The sequence below is a fragment of the Trematomus bernacchii genome, unplaced genomic scaffold (assembly GCF_902827165.1).
Source record: "Trematomus bernacchii unplaced genomic scaffold, fTreBer1.1, whole genome shotgun sequence".
Taxonomy (NCBI): domain Eukaryota; kingdom Metazoa; phylum Chordata; class Actinopteri; order Perciformes; family Nototheniidae; genus Trematomus; species Trematomus bernacchii.
The window spans coordinates 16485852-16507532 of NW_022987739.1; the positions used below are offsets into that span (position 1 = coordinate 16485852).

Genomic DNA, 21681 nt, shown 5'->3' on the forward strand with positions numbered 1-21681 from the left:
TCAACAGGACACCGTCTGCACATTAGAACCAAGGTCAAACAGACACCTGCTGCCAGGAGGAGCAGTCGTATAACTGACAGGCGTTAACACCCCCGTAACTACACTGCTAAGCTGCGTTAAATACGCTGCACTGCGTTAGGGTGTGGTGCTGCCCCGCTGCCCACATCCCAATTCATCAAAACCCATGCACAGGCCTTTGATTAGCACTCCCATCTTCTGCCCTCTGCTCATCCTCGTGCCCCTCCTCCTCATCTCATTTCACACTAAACAAAGTCGCTGCGGGGTCCGATGGCTTGAACCCCCTCTCTACTATCACCTCACAGTTGGAGCCACTGGCCGGGTTGATGAACTTGGCTGGAAGGAATCTGCAGGCTTCTTCACTTGACTGAGCAGAGCTAATGAGTCGGAAAATCCCACAGCCAGAGCTCCAGGGTTCACCATGGGCATCAGGGGAAACAGACAGTTCAAACATGGGAGAGAGGCCGATTGAGGTGTGTTTCATATAGAGAGCACTTTGCAGGATGTCAAGGCAGCAGAGCAGGCTACAGATGGCGAGGGGCCTGAAGATGAAACAAGGTCTGGTGAAGGTCCACAAGGACTTCAAGGAGGAGAAGGCATATGTGGAGGAGTGTGTGACTGGATGAAGCAGGGATTACCTCGCTTTGATCTGTAAACCGTGTCCGTACCAGGGAGGCTGGGGGAACTCAGCTCTCAGCCAGGTGCACTCTGTTCATCAAGCTGCTGCCAGCCCCCCACCAAGCTGCCCCCAAGGTGTGAAATGTGCCCCCAATCCCTTTCTTACACGGCCCATCACACATCAGACCTACAGCAGGACAGGGACTGGCACAGGAACAAACAGTATGGGCTAACCCTGTTAGCTGCTATCATGCTGCTGATATCTGGCTGTTGCAGAGGAAGTAGAAATATTGGGTCATGTTTAGAGGAGTACTTAGACATTTTGGAAAATGTACATATTTTTATTTTGAAATAAACACGAAGATCCATTTCAGTGCGATAAATAAGAAACAATAGCCAACCACTTACTTTTTAGGGACAATTGTTGATTAGCTTAGCTTAGCATAAAGACTGGAAGAACAGGGAAGGAGTTAGCCTGTCACCAAAGCTATTTTCTTTTTTCTTTTTACTTATCCTTTGAATTGCAGGACACTTGACTTTGCATTCCTTTTGTGAATTGAAGCATGTACATTGTTTTTTTCTCTAGCAGTCATTTATTAAATGTGTTGTCTAGTTACAAATCCTGAAAATATAATAACCCACATAAAATCCCATGATTTCATAGCTGTCCGCTCTTGTCCCTTATTACATGTAATCACTTCTTAAAGGTCACCTATTATGCAAAATCCACTTTTTCATGTATTCTTACACAAACATGTCATGTGTCCCCTCTGTGTAAAGAGATTCTGAAAGATTCAGGAAAAAAGATTCACTCAGAAATATTAGCTTCAAATGTTGTTTTGTCGTAAAAAGCATCAAGCATCGTCTTATTCACATTGAAAATGTGAGATAATGTGCGAAATAAGAATATAAATGCTACTGTATTAGCTACAGTTATGGAAATGCTACATTTTATTTGCTTTGGATCCTCTTTTATAGAGCGTGGCAATATTTATACACTACCTGGCTTTCAACTCTGTTTGTAGATGATAGGCGGACAGAACGGACAGGGGTCCTTTGAATGATGCATTTGAAAAGTGGATGTTGCTGGCCTCAGCTCAAAGCATTCTTCTGTGACATGTGCAGAACAGTGAGGCTTTTCCACGCAGTGACCAATCTGTTTTGCAGACAGCCTTGAAACTCATCCGAAAGATCATACAAGCACTCTGGCCTGTCTCTGTTTATTTTTGTGCCCCTTCGGGTCCTGTGTAAGTGTCTCTCGTGTCTGTTAAGAATAGACAAGATAGGATTTTACAACTATTTAACAAAGTATCAAAGCAAATGTTAGCTTTTGAGTAGGGACTATCAAAAATCCAAGACGGCATGGTTAAAGTGTTATTTTTTTAGTGTAGCTTTTAAGAAAACATCTAAGCATTACTTTTATAGAGTATACATCTGGAGAATAACAAAGAAACATGTTTTAAGGCGAACTTAAGCCCACACAATTGGACAATAACTAGAGCTTTTCAATGAAAATGGATAGTAAAAATATGTTACCGTCAAATGGACTGCCGCAGGCTGCAGACAGATCATCTGAAATGAATGATTTCAAATTGGAACAGATGGCACCATCATAACATAAAATCCTCCAAAGAACCACAACTTCGACTTTCAAAAGACAACATGTGAATGCAGCTAAAATGTTACATATTTAAACCTAGAGGGTTAGTTGCGGTTTGCTATCTTTCACTGCATGTTTTAACGTAGTTGAACATGCACACAAAGAAGACCCATAATCAAAAACTGACACTGTGGTTACCTCATACAGTAATCATTTATCATTCTGACGTTCCATCATAAACTGAAGAGCGGCAAAATAAATACCTGCCACTCACTTTTGTATGAATGAACTGCTCTGAGATCAGACGAGATCTTAAGTTGTGTGTGTAAGTGTGTGTGTATGGGCATGTTGTGGAGGTTGCGGTGCAAATGAGAGCATCAGGAAGGGCATAGGGTTGAGTAAGCTGTTTGTGCTTAGTCCACAGCCATCCACACCGCAGGACACCGTGGAACATGTGATGGGGATGATCACCCCCAACACCCACCTCTGCCCACACAACATCCCACCCCTCTCACCCCCAAACTGTCCTTTTGACCCAGATCTCCCACACCTTCTCCCAGCAGTAACCCACTTGTCTCTTTTTTATCTCTCTTTTTTTCTCTCACTTTCAGTCATTTTGCCACTTCAGTCAGATCCGGCCTCCAACCACGAGCCCCGACAGGCTGTGGTGCAAACAGAGCTGAGAGTTAATGTAATGAGCCAAAGAATGCCACCTATCAAGTTTGAAAAGTGTTCGGTGACCAGAGAAAACACAGTGGTGTAGGGCGCATGTGTGTCTGTGTGTTATGAAGAGGCTGTGGAAGCATTCTTGATAAATTGAGAACAGGAGTAAAGAAAGGAATCAAAGGAAAAGTAGGGAGAAAGATGAACATGATGCATAGAGAACACATGCATTAAAGAATGAAGTTGAAGTGAAGCAAACATGCATTAGCACATTTTGCTAATGCACATGCACCATGTATAAATATAAAAATACATGTTTAAACATGAATGTTGCCTCTTGACTTCAGCTGAGTCTCAGGAGGAAAAAAAGGGTGAAAAAAAGAACATTCATGACACCACATGTTGTTTCCACCTCGGCCATTTTCCAGTTTATCATATCGCTGTTGGATTCAAATGGAAAATAGATGGAAACAAATGATAAAAGGATTGATGACAGATATATATATAAAGTAATGCTGGAAAAGAATGTAAGCATGAATATTTATTTTACACAGGTGTTGCTTTGACAGCTTGTTTCCGTAGCATAGTTGTGTGTTGCATTGCTGCATGTAAAATGAGACTATAAATGTAATATGATGAATATTAAAAGCCATAGTTAAGTCTATTAGTTTTATCAGGCTGCTCCAGGGTGTAACAGACATGAATCAAGTGGAATATAAAAAAATTGCTTGCATAGACATGCTAGTTGGGCTATACATGACTTCTCAAAAGAACAAAAACAACCCCCCAAATATACAAATGTGCACTTCCAATGAATACAGGCAATGATCTTGACATCAGCTTGCTCCTCATTAACCTTTTTAAGTTCAATGTTCTACCTCCTGTGTCATCCCGCTACATCAATAGAGCTTCAGGTCAAAGGTCACCTCAGCGGCATCAGCCAGTGGTTGCATCTACTTAAAACTCTTCTAGTTTGCATTAATAAGTGCAAATTATCTGTGAATAAGACTGTGACTAAAAAAATTAAAAGGTGAATTCCTTACCAATTTCGTAATATATGTCTACAATCACAAACAATTATATGCAGATAAATAGCAGCTTACATTGTTGTCTGATGAAAAGAGAATGAAAAAATCCATCTGGGTTTAATAACACAACAGCACCCCTTATTTAATTCTCCAGGTGTTGCTCGCCGACTTCAAGATGGACTGTGGGTTTAATTATCTTAGACGTAAACAGGATTTCCACAATCAAGATCCAAAATACTCAGTCACCCAATGTGCAGTCCAAAAAAAGCACATTTAGCATACAAGGAGATAACATCTGATGCATTCTGCCAATTCATTGTGATTATTGAGTAAAATGTCCTTGTCTCAAATGAGTATAGAAATCTTTCGTGGTAATTGTAGATAAGTAAAACAAAATAAATCTTACTACTGGTGTATGGGCTAACACTGAGTAAACCACCCACTCAAATGCTTAACTTAGATGTGTCCTGACCTGTTGTTAAGCTGTTGGATAAAATAAAGACATTTAAGATATTATGAATGGCTAGATTAAACAGAGACTTGGAGAGGTGTGGCTTTTCATCCCTATGGGGAATTTCTCACACCATGGTCAAGCTCTGTGGAGATAGAAGAAAAAAGCTGAAGGAAGGAAGGGTTGATTGTACCAACTAAAGAACATATTCTCCCTGCTGGATTACACTCTTTTCCAGAACATTGCACTGCTATTATGATGAAAAGCAAAGAATATGCTTGAAAAGATAACATTCATTCTTCAGAAAATGTCTCAAAGTGTCCTAAGAGAAGCCAATGTATTGGAGTAGTAGGAGGGAAAACACAAAGAAGGGTAAAACTAATGACATGTTACAAGAATAATTCAGAATTAAGTTGATTTTACTTGATTTGTGTGCACCAAACTGTACACATCTGGTCTTGTTTCAATTTAGGAAAACAAGGGAAACGGTTGTGGGACAAGTGGAATTATCTAACAACCTCAATTGTTTTAAGACACATTCATCTTAAAACCTAAAGCTGTGAATAAATGTAATTTTTTAAATGTTTAATTGCAGCTTGGCTGAACCGAATATGGGAGTCATGGTACAATCTCTGGAAGATGGTTCCAAGAATGTGTAGTCAAATCCGTGACCAGTTTATTAAGACTGTACAGATTTAAAGAAAGAACCTACATAAGACAATGAAGGTTTCATTTAACCATTAGCTCTGGCTGAAAGAGAAATGTGATTGTCGGTCAATCTCACAGCTTAAATAGCTTTTTCTGAAATATGACAAAGAGGAGAAAACTGCTGTGTAAGTTCAACAAGTTCAACATTCTTTCAAAGTTTTTAGATAAGAATAAAACAAAAACTCTCCAGTATCAAAGACGTATTTCACTTCAGGGTGATAGCAGGACACCCCATCTAGCCACTCAGAGAGAATCAGGACAATCTGATGTAGAGTTTCAAAATAAAAGACCTTTGAAGTCTCATATATGAGCTATCGTCCCTCTGTTTTTAGATAAGCATAAAACCAAAACTCTCCAGTATCAAAGACTTATTTCACTTCAGGTTGATAGCAGGACACCCAGTCTAGTCAGTCAGAGAATATCAGGACAATATGATGTAGAGTTTCACCCTGAAGTGAAATAAGTCTTTGATACAGGAGAGTTTTTGTTTTATTCTTATCTAGAAACAGCGGGACAATAGCTCATATATGAGACTTCAAAGGTCTTTTATTTTGAAACTCTAAATCAGATTATCCTGATATTCTCTGAGTGACTAGTTCGGGTGTCCTGCTATCACCCTGTAGTGAAATAAATCTTTGATAATTGACAGTTTTTGTTTTATTCTTATCTAAAAACAGAGGGATGATAGCCCGTATATGAGATTTCAAAGGTCTTTTATTTTGAAATTCAACATCAGATTGTCCTGATATTTTCTGAGTGACTAGATGGGGTGTCCTGCTATCACCCTGGAGTGATATTTGTCTTTGATACTGGAGAGTTTTTGTTGTATTCTTATCTAAAAACAGAGGGATGATAGCTCATATGAGACTTCAAAGGTCTTTTATTTTGAAACTCCTTAAGTTTTACATTCACTCAGTTATAATGTGGTAGTTATACGTAGTTTGTTTTAAATAATTATTGATCACATTATATAGTACATATTTCTTAATTCAAACTTCATATGAATATGTTTGGTATGTTTGACCGAGTAAGCGCTTTTATTTTGAAGGCAGTTTTTCCATGCCTCTACCGTAATGCATAGGATATTCGCACACCGCAATACAATGTGCGGGCTGGCTTGACTGTGTTTTCCGAAGTGGAGGCTGGCTTGACCGCAGTAAATAAATACAGGTTGTAATCACATCAAATATTTCTTCACAGTTGTAAACATCCCGATTCCCCACGATTCCTTTTAGTGCTTTTAATGGTGGTACTGCCAATGGTGATGCAAAGTTATTTACTAAGTACCACAGCACAGCAGCACAATGGTGGTAAGATAAAACCAAAGAAGGACATTTTAAACAAAGAATCACAGCAAGCAAGAGGTTGTAAAATACTTTTCCCGCACATTAACTTTTACCTCCAGGATCTGTCAGGACTGGAGTTCCAGTAAATCTCTGTGAAGATCTGACCTCAAATTCACCTAAAACTCCCAAAACATCATAATTTGCAGCAACTGTATCGTAATCATCAGTGGCGATTCTAGAGAATGTGGGGGCCCTAGGCAAACATTCACTGGGGGCCCCTCGAACCAGCTTTTCATCACCACGCACAGCCAACAGCCCCCCCGGAGTGGAGTGGAGCAAGGCAACGAAACATAAGAAGCAGCATTTTACGGTGCAATATGCATCGGGCCGCCTTGAGGGGGTTTCCCGACATGTCGTTGCAGTAAATTAAAGGGTGTTTCATGTTGTCGTTGCTGTGGACCTTCTTAATCTAATTTATTTGGGGACCCCCTTCTGGTCCGGGGACCCAAGCAATTGCCTGCCTTGCCTGTCGGCAAGCGGCGCCCCAGGTAATCATTGATCATTTTGAGGCGAAAAATAAAGAGAATGAAGAATGGAAAGAAAGATTACAAGCAGTTTTCACACTAGATTTATGTTTACCTGTCTATCCTGTGTTTTTTAGTCTGTGTTTGATCTGTTCAGGAAGGCAAAAACTGGCCTCTCCAAGTCTAGCAGACAGACATTTTTGGTTTTCTGAACTGCTCTTATGGCGCATTTCCACTACACGGTCGGCCTCGGCCACGCTCGGTACGGCTCGGTACGGCTTGGCCGCGTTGGGCCTTAACAGGGCCGACTCACTTCATGCTGCGCTTCCATTACAGTTTAGGAACTGGGGTAGTTACTATAGTAACGCAGTGTAGGCGGAGCCGTGACGTCATCTTCAATGAGAACTCCAGAAACACAACACAGCCGTTAGCTGTTAGCACTCAGAGCTCACAGCTCCTTATATATGTTCAGAAACTCGACAAAAGTTAAACAAGTACACACCACAGACTGCCTGTGTCATGGTGAATACAGTCGCTGCTTTATTTATGTCTGTATAGGCCGTTGTTGTGAGTGTGGACGGTCGGAGCATATACTGCGTTAGCTTAGCCAATCTCCATCTAGAAAAACACGCATTTTAAAAGGTTTTTCGCCTGCCGTCTGTCTGCAGACTTGACAAAGCATTAATTCATGGTTTATACTAACCGGTATCAGTATGTTGTTACTTCGGCATCATTTTGAAACGTGTATTACAATTAAATCACGGTCAAATATGTCCATCTTGTTGTAGTTGTAGCCCCCTTGCCAGCGCTCCTCTCTCTAGTTTAGCATACTCAGCCCGACTCAGCCCTGTTTGTTGGCCCCGATAGAACCACAATTTTGTCGGGCCAGAAAAGAGGTGAAAAAGTGGCCCTGGGCCAGGCCGGGCCGTAACTAGGCCTAGTGGAAGCGCAACCAAAAACGGGCACGGCACGACACGGCACGCTTAAAGCGTGCTCCGCGCTGTAGTGGAAATGCGCCATTAATAAACAGAAGAGGTTGTGCAACCTGAAAAAAGTTATAGACACTCTGAATCCTTTAGTGATTTAAAGGCAGTCTAATGAGGTAAGAGAATGACAGGTCTCCCTTGAAAAAGAGATTGATGATCTCAATGGGACCACCTGGTTAAATAAAGGTTTAATAATAATAATAATTACAGCCATTACTTCAAGGAATTGCTTTTATAAAAAAGTATAGTTGCAAACCAGAGTGGACAATGTTTAGGCCAATGCAGAATTGTGTTTAAGTTCCTGTCAGTGCCTTACTTCTTTTTGGTATGGCACATTAGTGTGACTATATTGCACTCTAGTGGTCCAAAAATGTTGTTACACTTCCCGAGCTGATCATGCTGGCCTTTAGATGAACATGGTTGTAGGCTATACAATTTACCAACAAATATAATATTGAAATACATCTGTATCTTTTTTGTATGTTTGTGCAAGAACTGTAATATTTATTTGGTTTGTTTTTAAGTTTGTGAATATCTTTCTAACTTTACCTTACTAGAAAGGCTATAAAGCTAGTCTTATCAAATCGGCTCTGAGAGGGCATTAAAGCCTGTCTCATAAAGGCCTCTCTGTTGTCATTCCAAAGATATCTCAGAAATGCTATCTATCATCAAGTGTCTTTCAGCAAACGAGGGCTTTTGTTATGAAATAACTTCCGACAGTTTCGCCCCTCCCCTCGCTCGAAGATATTTTGGCCGTTTAGTAAGGTAAAAAGCAAAGTACAGCACAGTGCAGTATATCACTGCCTTCTTCTATGGTTTAAGAAACACAATCAAATAAGACAAAACATACAAAGTGTCTGTTTTTAAAGCACGGTAGCATATACATAACAAAAGGCCATGCAACAAGTGAAGTTACAAATTCTGCAAAAAAAATAACAATTAGCATCTTAACAAAATTATATTTGTACGGACTCAATGCCATTAGTACGCTCCAATGGTCTGGTTTCGGTTAATAACTCGGGCTGCTCCTTTAATGAAACAGCTTTGCGACAGTCGTTACGACACTAGCGAAAAAACATTACGACTCTTTTGGAGGCTCATTCAAAATGGAGTAAAGCTTACTGACACAAATATAAACATACAGCTTTATACTACTCTTTTATTTATTATAACACAAACAGGTTGTTACTCATTAGAAAACAAGTAGCTCCTGCACAATGACAGAAGAAAAGAAGACGGGCTCTTTGGGTTTCTTTTCGAGCTACGATGATCTGAGCGACAGCAGCGATGGCAGCGACTCCGACGAGGAGGGGGAAAGTCGGAAGAAGAAGCCGGGGACAGACGCTCATGGCGGGGGAGCACAGTCCTCACAACACGGGACCAAACGAGCCGCCGGTGGAGCTCCGTTACCCAAACCTGAAGAGTTGTTCGGCTCCGTGTCCAAGCCTGCCTTCCTCTACAACCCGCTAAACAAGGAGATAGACTGGGAGAGTCTGACGGTCAAAGCTCCTGAAGAGGTAAAAACACTAGTTAGTTAGCGATAATTTAGTTAGCTGTGTTACTACTATAGTCGATACTCCATAGCTAAGGCAGAGCTGATGATATTTTAAGTGGCTTTATGCTTGTAACTACGTAACGTTTAAACCTATCGGAAATGTGGTGTCTAGTTCAGGAATTGTTCTGAGTCTTTCCCTTAGTCAGTTTTGTACATCTTTTTTTATGAAGCCTGCCAGAGAGTTCAAGCCATGGAAGACAAATGCTGTGCCCCCTCCTGAGAGCTACTCTTCAGAGCCAGAGAGGAAGAAGGGACCTCCCCCAGGCATGGACATGGCTATAAAGTGGTCCAATGTGTACGAGGACAATGGGGAAGATGCACCGCAGCCTTTTGGTGGCACCGCCCGTTTCTTACCCCCCGATGAGGAACTCTCTGAGTCAGGTTAGTCCCGTATGAAATGACAACAGGGCATTTTTACTTTCTTATAAGTATGAACAAGCGAATTGAGCTGGTTTACTACTATCCTAGTTGTAGATTTACTGTGCCAGATAGTGTAGTAATGTCAACAGGCCTGGACCATGTTTAAAGCATGCCTGCTCAGTGAGTAATACAAAGTAGGGATGTAAATCACTACCACCATAACATGATATTATATTGATTATTTGGACAACAATGCAATATTTGTTGATGACACAATGTCTGCCATGATACAATGCAAGTGCCTGCGAAATATATGAGAGCACATCCTGTGCCCTTTTAACACAATCAGCCACATTTATATAAACTCACAAAAAGCAACTACAATATGATGCGACCATTTAATTATTGGGCTCTTTCAGGCATTTAAATGGAAAAAATGAAACTATTGTTTTTACTAAAAGTAGACCTGTTCATTATAAAGTGCCACATTTCTCATGTTTTAGCACTTTTAAATCTTTTGGAAGGAGTTGCGTTCAGATGTTTTTTACTTTGCATAGATGATATTGGGTAGAGGATCAATAAATCGATACACCGATCCATCATCCCAGTCATAAGAACATGTTTCTTTGCATTTTAATGTATACCACATGGAATATTTAGATGAAGCAATATCCAGCATAAATTGTAAATATATCAAGTGCCTGCCCTTTGTCAATTAAAGCCTAAAAAAAAACTGTGCATTTGCGATAAGCGAGTTGACTGAGTTGGCATAAACCCACTCATTGTATTGGTAACTGGAGGTGCACAACACATCCTCAGACAAAACAAGAACAATTTAAAATAAATGTACACTTTCATTGGCTTCACTTTGCACCCACAGTGAAATAGAGCCTATTGATGTGTTTAAATAGAGTGCTGTTGAGTAACTCAAACATCCTTATTTTCCACTCTTCATCCATCCCCTCCATAAATCCCCAAACCCTCCATCACCGCTCTTCAGATGATGAATCAGACAAGCAAGGCCTGTCTTCCAAGAAACGTCGAGTGGAGACCTTTAAGCAGAAGGAGAAGAGGAAGAGGGACCAGGGACAAGCGACCTCTGACAAGAATTTTGTAGAGGAGGAGAAAAGGATCCTCAGGCAAAATGATGATTGAGACCTAAACCCTCCTGCAACAAGGAATCTGTTTCGAATTTAAATATTGTATGTCAGCCGAGACTGCTCACAGATATTAGCACAGTGCTCATTGCTCAAGTAGGTGGTATGCTGCTAACATAAAAAGTAATTCTACCTTTTATGTTGATCATTTGCAATATTATCATATTTGTTTTGTTTTCAAAGCACACCAAAAAGTAGAATTCATGACAGTCCCACTGTTTCATATTTTTAATCAAGAACTTCTGGTTTTCCCTTAAAAATGCAGGTGTTTGACAGTGTGGAGGTTATTTTCATAGTTTTGGTCATCATACCTCATGGTTTTAACCCACCCGTGCTTTTCCAAGACACTGGGATGAAGGGTATTTCAAGACCCTTTACAATGTGAACAGGGCATTATCCAACAAGTGATAAGACAGGTGTGATCTCAGTCTGACATCACCTTTGCTTTACTTCCAAATATGTAGTCTAGACAACAGGGTGAATGATACTTGATTTATCGATTGCGCTTGGTTGGGTGTCCCTGGCTCTTTTCAAAGAGGCTGGTGCATACCATATTATCATAACCTAATAATAAAGAAGGCCAAAACTACAATAAATGTAATAAAGGGTTGAGTCTGTGCTGACACATTGAACATAAAGGAACATAAATCTGCTTAGTTGGCTTTGCCTCCTGTTAGCTTTTATTTAATGAGGTAAAATAGCAGTGACGTCCGGCTGTGGTTGTTTACTCTGTGTTATTCTTGTATCATGTTAAATATCTAATCACAGCTGACATATGAAATATGTGTTTGTGTTAATATGTTGACTTTCCTTAAAATATGTGATTCAAATGGCTGTAAATCTGTTACTGCATTTTAAAATGTTGCTTGTTCTTCCTGCTTATGGGCACTAGATGTCGCCCTTGAGCTAATTTAGAAAGCGTCCTTCCTGTTTGATCTGAAATCTGCTGCACACTGTGGGAGCATTCAGCACCACCAGGGTCGGTTTTTATTGTTCATCAGGAGTGGATTTCTGATCTTTGATATGGAAGTTAGTCTCATCTCAGTTCTCTTGAGATACTTGATGCATACAGACAGTTTATTCCAGTATGTACCTTGTATTACACAACATTTTACGTCCGGTGACATTTATCCTCTTGCATGTTTAGTATCAGAGGATGTTTGAAACATTGTACTGTTTTATGGACCTTTTGTTTCTGCCAACAGATGTCTTATTCTGTGTAAAAGGTTGTATATGGATACTTTTATAGTTTGTACTGCTCATCATAAATCACTTAGGCAATAAAAAGTATTTTACTGAAGAGCGCTTTTCTGTCAGTCACTTGTATTGAACTAATTAGACACAAGGACAGAAAATGCTACGTAAAATTAACTTTTTATCACAATCACTGGAGAACAAAGTCTTGAAAATGGTCTAAATCCCTAATGTTAGAATTCAGCTATTAGTCAATACATTCCCAAATTCATTCCTTACATTTCTGCAACCATTGAAGCAAATATAATGGTTTCCAAGTATTGAGAAAAATAAAAGTTTCCACTTTGCAACAGTTTAGTGATCAGAGGAATTCCAGACCTATCTGTCATTGTGGGTTGTCATGATATGATGGTAAATATGCCTCTGATAAGATTCCAGCCTCCAGGCATGTGTCTGGCCTTGCCTGAAATGCGTACCTGGTCCTGCACAACAGAAGCAGGCTGATTTTATCAGGCATATTTACAACAAAACAACTCCTCTCTGTGTACTGACTGTATGAGCAATGGCCAGCGAGTTCACATCCATCAGTGTTTTAGAGCCTTGCTGTCAGTCTTGTGGCTGGAAATGTCCCAGAAAATACATCTTTTGCAGTTGTCTATTCTTAGAATCATGTGGAAAACATAAATTCAGGCTTTTGTTTTGGCTTCGAATTGTTTCTCTTTGATATGATATCTACAGCATTCCTGGACTGTCGCCGCTTTGTATAATAGAGATTGTGTTACCAGAGCAGAGCCTGTTTTGGGTTCTACTGAATGTCACACATGGCTGACCTTATCTTCATTTAATAATAGAGAAAATCTTGGTCTTATGTTACACTGAGCAATCAGAGCATCAATCACTGAAGTCTAAAAAAGCCAGCAAAACACTAAAAGTCTAAGTAAAAATAAAGGGTTTACATTCCGTTCACCACCGGAGGTTTTTAACTATTGAGACTTATTAACTAAATTGGGTAAAAGATTTTCTATAGCTGGGAGTGTTTCCTGGTCCGGTCAGAGCTATATTGTCAGTCACACTAACCGTTCATCACAGTGACACATTTACTGGAAGGTCAAGACCTCATGATAGCTATTGAGCATTCAGGGACCTTTACTGAGCGGGCTGCCTACAGCTGCTGCTATCTGACTTATGACATATTCACACAGTCAGCATAATTTCACAGCTTGTATGTTAATTCAATTATGCCTGTTGTCTGGTGCTGCAGGAAGAATACCTTTCTCAAGTCTTTGTCTTAGATCGTAAAAGATAACAAGACTTTGAGTCTAAATACTAATACTCCAACAGTAAATGCTATAATGCTAGTAGCAAGTAATATTTACCGAGTTCATCACCTTAAATTATGTTGGCAGCATCTTAGCATGTCATTATTGGGCAAATTGGAATGTTGATGTAATATCTCAACCACCAAAGTCAGTAGAACTTTTCCTTTAGTGACCCTTCAAAACCAACACTATTTATGTCCAATGGTTGCCACAGAGAAAATGTCAGTGGATCCTCATCTGGGAACCATACATGTCTGTAAAAGATTTCATGGAGAATTCTGGATCAAAGAGGTGGGCTGAGCGACATACAGGAATTGCAATGGATAAAGCCACGGTTCTAGTGTGTGGCCAAAAGTTGAAGGATGTGTTCTTGTTGCATACACTACCCCATGCCTGATGCTGGTTTCTACACACTGACTGACTGGCTTGTTGACTTGCCCAAAACCTTCCCTCATGCTTGGATATTTTCACATGATGAAGGCACTCAGAGAAAAGAACGTTCTTTGGCAGCTCAGAGATGATAAAGAACGGTAGCAAGAGACAAACAGTCTGACCTCTCGTCATGATAAACATGTCAGAGGTTGTCTGTTGATAAGGATATGGAACGGACCCAAAGGTGTGTGTGTGTGTGTGTGTGTGTGTGTGTGTGTGTGTGTGTGTGTGTGTGTGTGTGTGTGTGTGTGTGTGTGTGTGTGTGTGTGTGTGTGTGTGTGTGTGTGTGTGTGTGTGTGTGTGTGGTGTGTGTGTGTGTGTGTGTGTGTGTGTGTGTGTGTGTGTGTGTGTGTGTTGCTTTGCTGCTTTGCTCAATGGTATATCGCAGTAAAATTAATATCTTTAAACAGAAATTGCACCCTTTTTGATATAAATGTCCAATTCATGATAACAACTAATCATGAAATTGATACAAAATAAATAGGATAATTCTAACTAGGAAATAGACATTTATTTTTAAGCTAATGTTGATCATTTTTCCCTGTGAAAATTTGAAAAGTACCCCCTTAGACATTTATAAACGTGCTATAATCTAATCTAATTGCTGCTGTTCTTTATTTATTTATTATCAATTTGCATTCTTAATGTTAATCATTGAAAAAGATTCACAGCACTTCCTGGCATCTTTGATAAGCGAAGGATTTGCTTTCGTTTTCTCTATTCGCAGTTTAAGTCAAATGCAGTTCACTATGTGTCTTTATTAGTTTATGAGTCCCACTGGCAAAAACAAATAAAGTATTAAAGGGACGGCATAATGGAGTTTCAGCATCACATGCCAAGGATAGATGAAGTATCATTTTCCTGACTAACATCGTTCAGTTCAGCCATCATGAGTCACTGCCAGTTCTTCAGAGGAGCACTTCCAGCTAAGTATGCCATATTTGGTATTTATTCTCACCATGTCCCTTTATACAACACTCACAGATGTTCCTGGCAACACAAAATAGAATATTACCCAGATAAGAGCTTATCTGGGTTCCAGACAAGAACATATGTTTGCTCGTACCAACTGAAACACTGTTTGCTGATGTCGACACCAATCAGGTCTTTGGCCTTTTATTAAAATGTGGACATGATGTTGAATATGGATTACAATCTGTGTCCCTAGCCTGATCACACAGATGCAGTGCAATACTTTCTCATATGATTCACTTAATAACACTTGTTTGCACTTTGTCACAAAATAGCTTGTAAATACCTATCTAGATAACTTTTCTAATATGACAAGGACTGTCTTTTGGGGGAATAGGATTTCTTGTTTTTCTCTTAAACATCAATGTATATTGATAAAAACATATTCAAATCTGCTTCTTTGATTAGACACTGGTGTGGACAAAGATGCATTTTTCCTTTAGATTTTTTTCTAAATAGTCAAATATGAGTGAATAGCTATGGCAATAATTTGACTCTGGAGCGTAAAGCAGCAGGCCCTTGGCAACACTATACCATCACAGAGATCATTCAGACTGATTTATACCCTGAGAAAGGCTTGTGTCTTAGGACATAAATTTAGTTGCGGTGTGCATTGAGAAAAGGGAAGGCCCATAAACCGGTTGGGACAGAGGGAGAGAGAAACAGAGAGAGGGGGAACAATGGGCTGCCATCAGGAGGAGAGCCCCAACAGCTGCAGAGCCCTGTATACCAACACACACTCATGAGCACACACATATTACTTTCCTTTCTGTCTCTGTGACACACACACACACACACACACACACACATACACACACACACACACACATACACACACACACACACACACACACACACACACACACACACACACACACACACAGAGAGTTTTCTTCTTCATACACTTGTCACAGCCATCTGAAAAGGGGCCAGCTAAGCAGATGTTCTGCCACTGCCTTCACAAAAGGCACAAGTTACTATTGGAGGGAAAATAAGGGTGACAAACTTCCTCATTATATCCTGCACTGTTGAGTCAGCATGCAAAGTCTCTTGACAAGTGCTTATTTTGCCCCGTTTAACTCACTACATGTTTATTTTATGTAAAATTAAGTTAAAGTAGTGAGCTGTCACTGCCGCAAGACCTGTATCCGAGACATCTTGGTTCCTACCGAAGCATGGCATGTAAATATATAACTTTCACAAATATATAGTTGAATGTTTTAAGCAGGCTAAAAAAATGACCTAAAACATCTGGCACTGCAGTTTTAAGTATACTTTATTGAAATAGGTAAAAATTGTGCATCAGTTGTGGACCATTTTCATCCGTGGATTATAACACGTTTTTGTTTCGGCACCATTATTGTGTACTGGGCATTGACTTAACTATGCTCCTGGCTTTTTGTTGTGTTTTCAACTAAAATCAGTGAATCATTATTTGGAGAATAAAATAATCTTCAACTTTTTAGATTCCCAACAATGTATTAAAGTTAAAGTTAATACACTTGTTATCGCTTCTCAAATGTGGATATTTGCTGTAGTCTCTATGTTATTACTTTAAAGATCTATGTGTTCTAAACTGCTGGTTAAACCAAACGAGCAATTTCAAAAGGTTAAACTGGGAAATTGTAATTTCACCTACTATTTTCTGAATGGGTCAAACGAATAAATAAGTAAAGCAAAAATACCTCAACATTTCACTCCAAAACAGCACTTAGGTGTATAAACCACCCCCCTCTTACAAAACAGTTTTCCCTTTTGCCATACATCAACACTCCTTGGCTGCTTGTATAACCTCAGGTACTAAGATATATCACACAAGATCACATTTTCAGGAATGCAAGACATATCCATAATAATAGATGTTATTTTTCAAAAAGATATCGCTCATGCCCCGCAGTGAATGTGTTGAAAAATGGTTTGTGTCCTTCCTTAGGAACATAGCCTGTTTTCCCTAACGCCCTCTCCTCTCCCCCTTGCTCTCCCCTTTTCTCTCTTTCTCACACAAACACACACTATGCAGCCTGCAGGTTTTGACCTGTAAATAACTGCCCAGACAGGGTCTAGTCAGTCAGATGGGGCGGCAGGCCGAGGCGTCAGGGCCTACACGGCTCCTGCAGAGCAATAACAGATGCTTATCATGTTTTACTGAGGGTAGTGGTGGTGGAGGAGAAGGAGGGTGAATGTGGGCCCCTGTCGATTAATGGCTCTGACAACAAAATGCCCTCAATCATGGGTAGACATATAGTACCTTGGAAAAAACCTGAAATAGTTTTGCCTGGAGCAATAAAATGGAGTCATATCCACAAAGAGAGAGGGGGGAATGTGTGTGTAGATTTCAATGTAAGTACGTGTGCCTTTAAAGAGAGGGAGAGAGCGCATGTGCACTCTTACACCCACTGCAGCTTTTCAGCAGCTCATCCCCTGGCACATTCCAAGTAGAGGCAACAGCAAACAAATGGCTTAAGGTTCAAGTGAAGTATGTTTAATTCCTTTCTCTGCTGTCTCGGACGCTCTTAAAGTCTCGGGTTGGGCCTGCGAGTAGGGACAGGGGTTAGATACAAGGTCAAAGAGGAGAGGATTACTCAAGATACACTTCAGATAAAAGTGTCAGTCCGATAATCGGCAGTGATCCATCACGTCGCAGGCCGTGCTTTTAGGTTCGGGCTGCCATTGGAATATGAAAAATTGCCTTTGTGGTGTGCAGTAATGAAGATAAAACTATGAAAAGCTAAATGCATTATGACATACACAATCCGATTCATTTGTAAAGGGTAGGAGAAGATTCAGAGCCATCACCAGCCTCATTGTGTTTCTCTGCAGAGGGTCAAGCCACATTCTCCCCTGAGACGAGTCGTTTTCCCTGCTGTTTGCTGGAATGCCTTCACAGCTACCAGTGAAGGTGGTCATTTGAAGTCCTGCCTCACTGCTCTAGCTGAATTTAATTCACATTTCGGGGGCAAATATGTCTTGAATTTCAATAGAGAGGCTGGAGCCGCCTTCCCCTTACACATCACATACTGTTCCAATGAGATTACACTTTCTCACTTATGTTACTAAAAAGGAAAACATCCTCAAATGCAGAATGTAAATATACTCTTAAATACAGTATAATGTCAAGGCAGCTGGCCTTAAATGTATTTTTATTTAGTGCTACTGTATACTTCTTCTCCATTGCATATCCAAGCTAAATAATTTACCTTTGACTCTACTGTATTTATTTTACATACGGTTAGATTTCAGATTAAAAGCTTCATGTTAACAGTCAGTTTCTAAAATAGGATGCATTGGCAATATAGTTAAAATGCTAAATACAAAACTGACAAAGGGGCCATTATGTAAATTGTTTCACTTTGATACTTAAAGAACATTTAGCTCATTTTTACTTTATAAACTTGATTACTAAACATGTATTACCAAATACTACTATGTTTTACTTTAATTAAGTAAGATACCTCAATACTTATTGCACCATTGTTGTAGTTAGGACTGCAGGTACATTTTTTGGATAATTTTCTTGGGTAATTAATGTATATTGCAGATGTGTGGACTTGAGTGACATGACTTTCATTTTACCAGCAGGTTTAATTTTGTTAAGTGAATAGCTGATGATTAATTAGGCCTATCTGTTAATCGAATGATCAATTCATTGATTCATTGTGTTAGCTCTTAATAAAATACTCACTCCAGTTAACCAATCCTACTGTAGTATTCACTGTCTTTGATTTAGTTCTTAAATGATAAATTCCCTTAACTTTATTAATGAGGAGAATAAACAGGCCAAAATGTAATCCTAAGCTTTTTCATTTATTATAAGAAAATAATGTTTCAAGCTAAATAGCCAACACCTTATCGTTTCAGCTCCTCAGTTATATTACTGTTTTCCTGATTGTCAATTAGGCCTATTATCTCTAAATATAGTCGCTGTTGGACAAAACTCAGAAAAACATTCCAAACAGGCTATCTGAGCTCAGCTGCAAACATGAGGAGAAGGTGAGGTGAGGCGCTAGAGAGAAAGAAAGAGAGAGAAATTGAGAGAAATAGGGAACGGAGGGAGGGATGAGGGCAAAGTGTGTGTGAGCAGAGAGAGGGAGGGAGGGAGAGCGGTGGTGCAGTTTAGCAGAGAGAGCCAGGAGTGAGTGAGGCGACAGAGCGGAGGTGACAGCGGAGAATGGAGAGGAGCCCGTCCGCCCGGCGAGCTTTGACCGCGGCGAGCGAGGAGAACCCACTCGGCCCTTTCCTTCTGGAGCCAGCGTGCTGAAAGAAACCGGGAGGAATAAACTGGGGGCAAAGGAAAGGAATGGCTGATCCTCTGCGGAGGACTTTACTAGCGAAACTCCGGGGGAAGAAATCCAAGAAAGGAGCGACGGTCGGCGGTGGATACGGCTCTGCTGCTGCGGCGAATGGGGGCCGAGAAGGTAAAGAAAAAGTTTTGCAAACGCAGCGAGACTCCGACGAGGCTCTCCCGGTAGTCTTGCTCACAGAGCTGGATTGCACGACAGAGAGAATGAGTACGTACGAGAATTGTGTTGACGGTGCAATGGTGCAAACAGGGGGGGTGGTAGTAGTCCGGGAGGGTCTCGCAGCAGAGTTGCCCGGCGCACTTCCCCAGGAGCCGAGCAGCGGGGGCAGGGTTCGGGTTAACGAGGAGCTCCTGGGGGTCTCACTTCAAAGAAACGCGCAGTTTGGGGCACATGAGGTAGATAGGAGCCACCAGGGACCCAGATCCACTGGCAAAACCGTGTTATCTGCGGGGGTCCCTCTTAGTGGACCGCATGTCCACAGAAAACACTTCGTCTCGGTGCCGCGGCAGTGCAGCGTAGGGGACTCAATTGGGTTTGGGGACAATTCAAATTACGTTTTGTGCCGAGAGCCGCATACCGGGGTCAGTAAACCGCCAGAGGCCCAGGTTATTGCTGCTGATAGGGATGGGAGCGAGCCCAGAGACGGAGGATATTCCAGGCACATGGCAGAGACTGAAGTGGCTGTTAATGAACACAACGCAAACTGGAGTTATGACAACAGCCACACTTTGGGGACAGACTTGCCAGTTTGCGCAGCACTTGACTATACACACTGTATGTCAAGGAGCACAGAAGAAAACATTGTAATCAGAAATATAGAGAGTTATGGGCCGGAGTATGCAGGGGACATGCGAGGGACTGCAGGCAGTCTGCAGAACCCGACGTTTTTCCCCACAGAGTTAGACATATGCGACATTAACATAGCATCCCTGTGCGCCACAGAGACGTCACTAAGATACCCTTTAGATAGTGAAGATGATGATTATTATGATAATGAAATTCTGCCTTTTTATGCAACGATCAGAGCAAAAAGTGATGGTGAGAAAGCAGAGGTTACAGAGCTGCCACGGCCTGGTCAGGTTAAAGGACAGCTGGATGACAGTAACAGTGCACAGGAAACTGACAGGCTTAGAAACCAGCTGAAAGAAGCATATTACCTTCTAATAAATGCTATGAACGATATCAACCTGGATGTCCAGCAGATTAATGTTGGTTTAACTGAGCAGCAGGCCACCTCTTCATGTAGTAGCCACTCCAGGGATAGCCTGTGCTCGAGGTTGTCCGCCAAAAACATGGACAGCGACTCCTGGTCATCGGGAGGCGACCACAGCCCTCAGCAGGTGTCTGACACTGACTCACTCCTGCTTTGCCTCAGTGGGAACTTTGAGTCAGGCCTCAAAGCCAGGCTGAACAGTAAGAGTATGGTAAACCTGTCCCTGACTAAGATAAGACCCATGTTACTGCGCTCTGTTAGTGATGGAGGGATCAGGTATGCATGTGGTCAACCATCACTCTGTGTTAAAGCCCAGACATCCAGTGGGGATAAAGGGGCCAAAGAGACAAAAGAGGCTGAAGGGGTTAGAGCAACAGGAGTAGGTGAGCTCTCCGAACCTCAGGTGCTTCACAACGCCGTCAGCAGTGATGAGTTACAAGAAGCTGGCGGTGATGAAGACCGTGGGCGGCTCAACGAGAGCAGCGGCTCAGTCAACAGCCTCACGGGTTCTTCAGACAGCAACGCCGAAGCATCAACAAATCAGGGTGACAACAACAAGCAGGAGCCGACTTATGCCCGAGTACAGAGAGCCAACTCTGTCAACAAGGGCCACGGTGTCACTGTCAACAAGATGCAGGAGTGGATGCACAAGGGCCGCTTGCTGTCCTCTGAGATGAAGCAACGCATTGAGGGCTCATCTTTGCCGTGCAGCGGAGGACAAAGCCAGGACCGACCCTGCTCTCTTGGTAACCGAGGGGTTAAATCTGTCAAGGTCAAGTCTCCACGACAGCATCAGCCAGGTAGGAAGGCTACACGGAGTGGCCTCAACTCCCGTGGATCCTCTAAATCAGAGACCTCTCACCCTCCTTCCTCCCGTCTGATTATTGTCATCCTCCTCCACTCATAGTAAACTCAGTCTGGTGGCGGTTCACCCTGCACTCCTCTTCTGGATGCAAAGCAAAGGGACGAGACACCTCAGACCTCTTTGCTTTCCTTTTTAAGATGTTCTAACCGGTGGCGGGTTCTGTCCTTCAAACTAATTTAGGTGCATTTTTAACACTAAATTAATAGCACATCAGGTTTGTTGGTCGGATCACTCACAGTGTAGTTCAGTAACAACTAACTCCCTCTCTCCTCCGGTAGCTCATGTGGTGTTTTCTGTGGTGTTGGTGGTGGGTTGGTTTATGTTTGTGTGTTTGACTATTGATGTGTACAAAATGCCAAATGATGTTGTGTTTGTGATGTAGTGCAAAAACAGGAAAACATCTGTATCATGAAACCATTTACACCAAATCA

At 41.3% G+C, this 21681-nt stretch overlaps 2 protein-coding genes across 3 annotated transcripts in view; both read left to right on the forward strand.

The window, feature by feature from the left end:
- Positions 1-8958: 8958 nt before the first annotated feature.
- On the forward strand, positions 8959-12256 carry cunh1orf52 (chromosome unknown C1orf52 homolog). Its single transcript, XM_034147683.1, has 3 exons — positions 8959-9399; positions 9608-9818; positions 10798-12256. Exons 1-3 carry the CDS (start codon positions 9100-9102, stop codon positions 10950-10952), a joined length of 666 nt encoding a protein of 221 aa, XP_034003574.1. The 5' UTR covers positions 8959-9099; the 3' UTR covers positions 10953-12256.
- Positions 12257-18977: 6721 nt separating this feature from the next.
- The window catches only part of syde2 (synapse defective 1, Rho GTPase, homolog 2 (C. elegans)), a 44354-nt gene continuing 41650 nt past the window's right edge, over positions 18978-21681 (forward strand). Inside the window, exon 1 of one of the 2 annotated variants that reach the window (XM_034146428.1) lies at positions 18978-21185. In XM_034146428.1, coding sequence (XP_034002319.1) covers positions 19169-21185 — 2017 coding nt within the window. In that variant the 5' untranslated portion in view covers positions 18978-19168. The remainder of the gene's footprint in view (positions 21186-21681) is intronic. The other variant, XM_034146429.1, reaches the window with a different exon arrangement.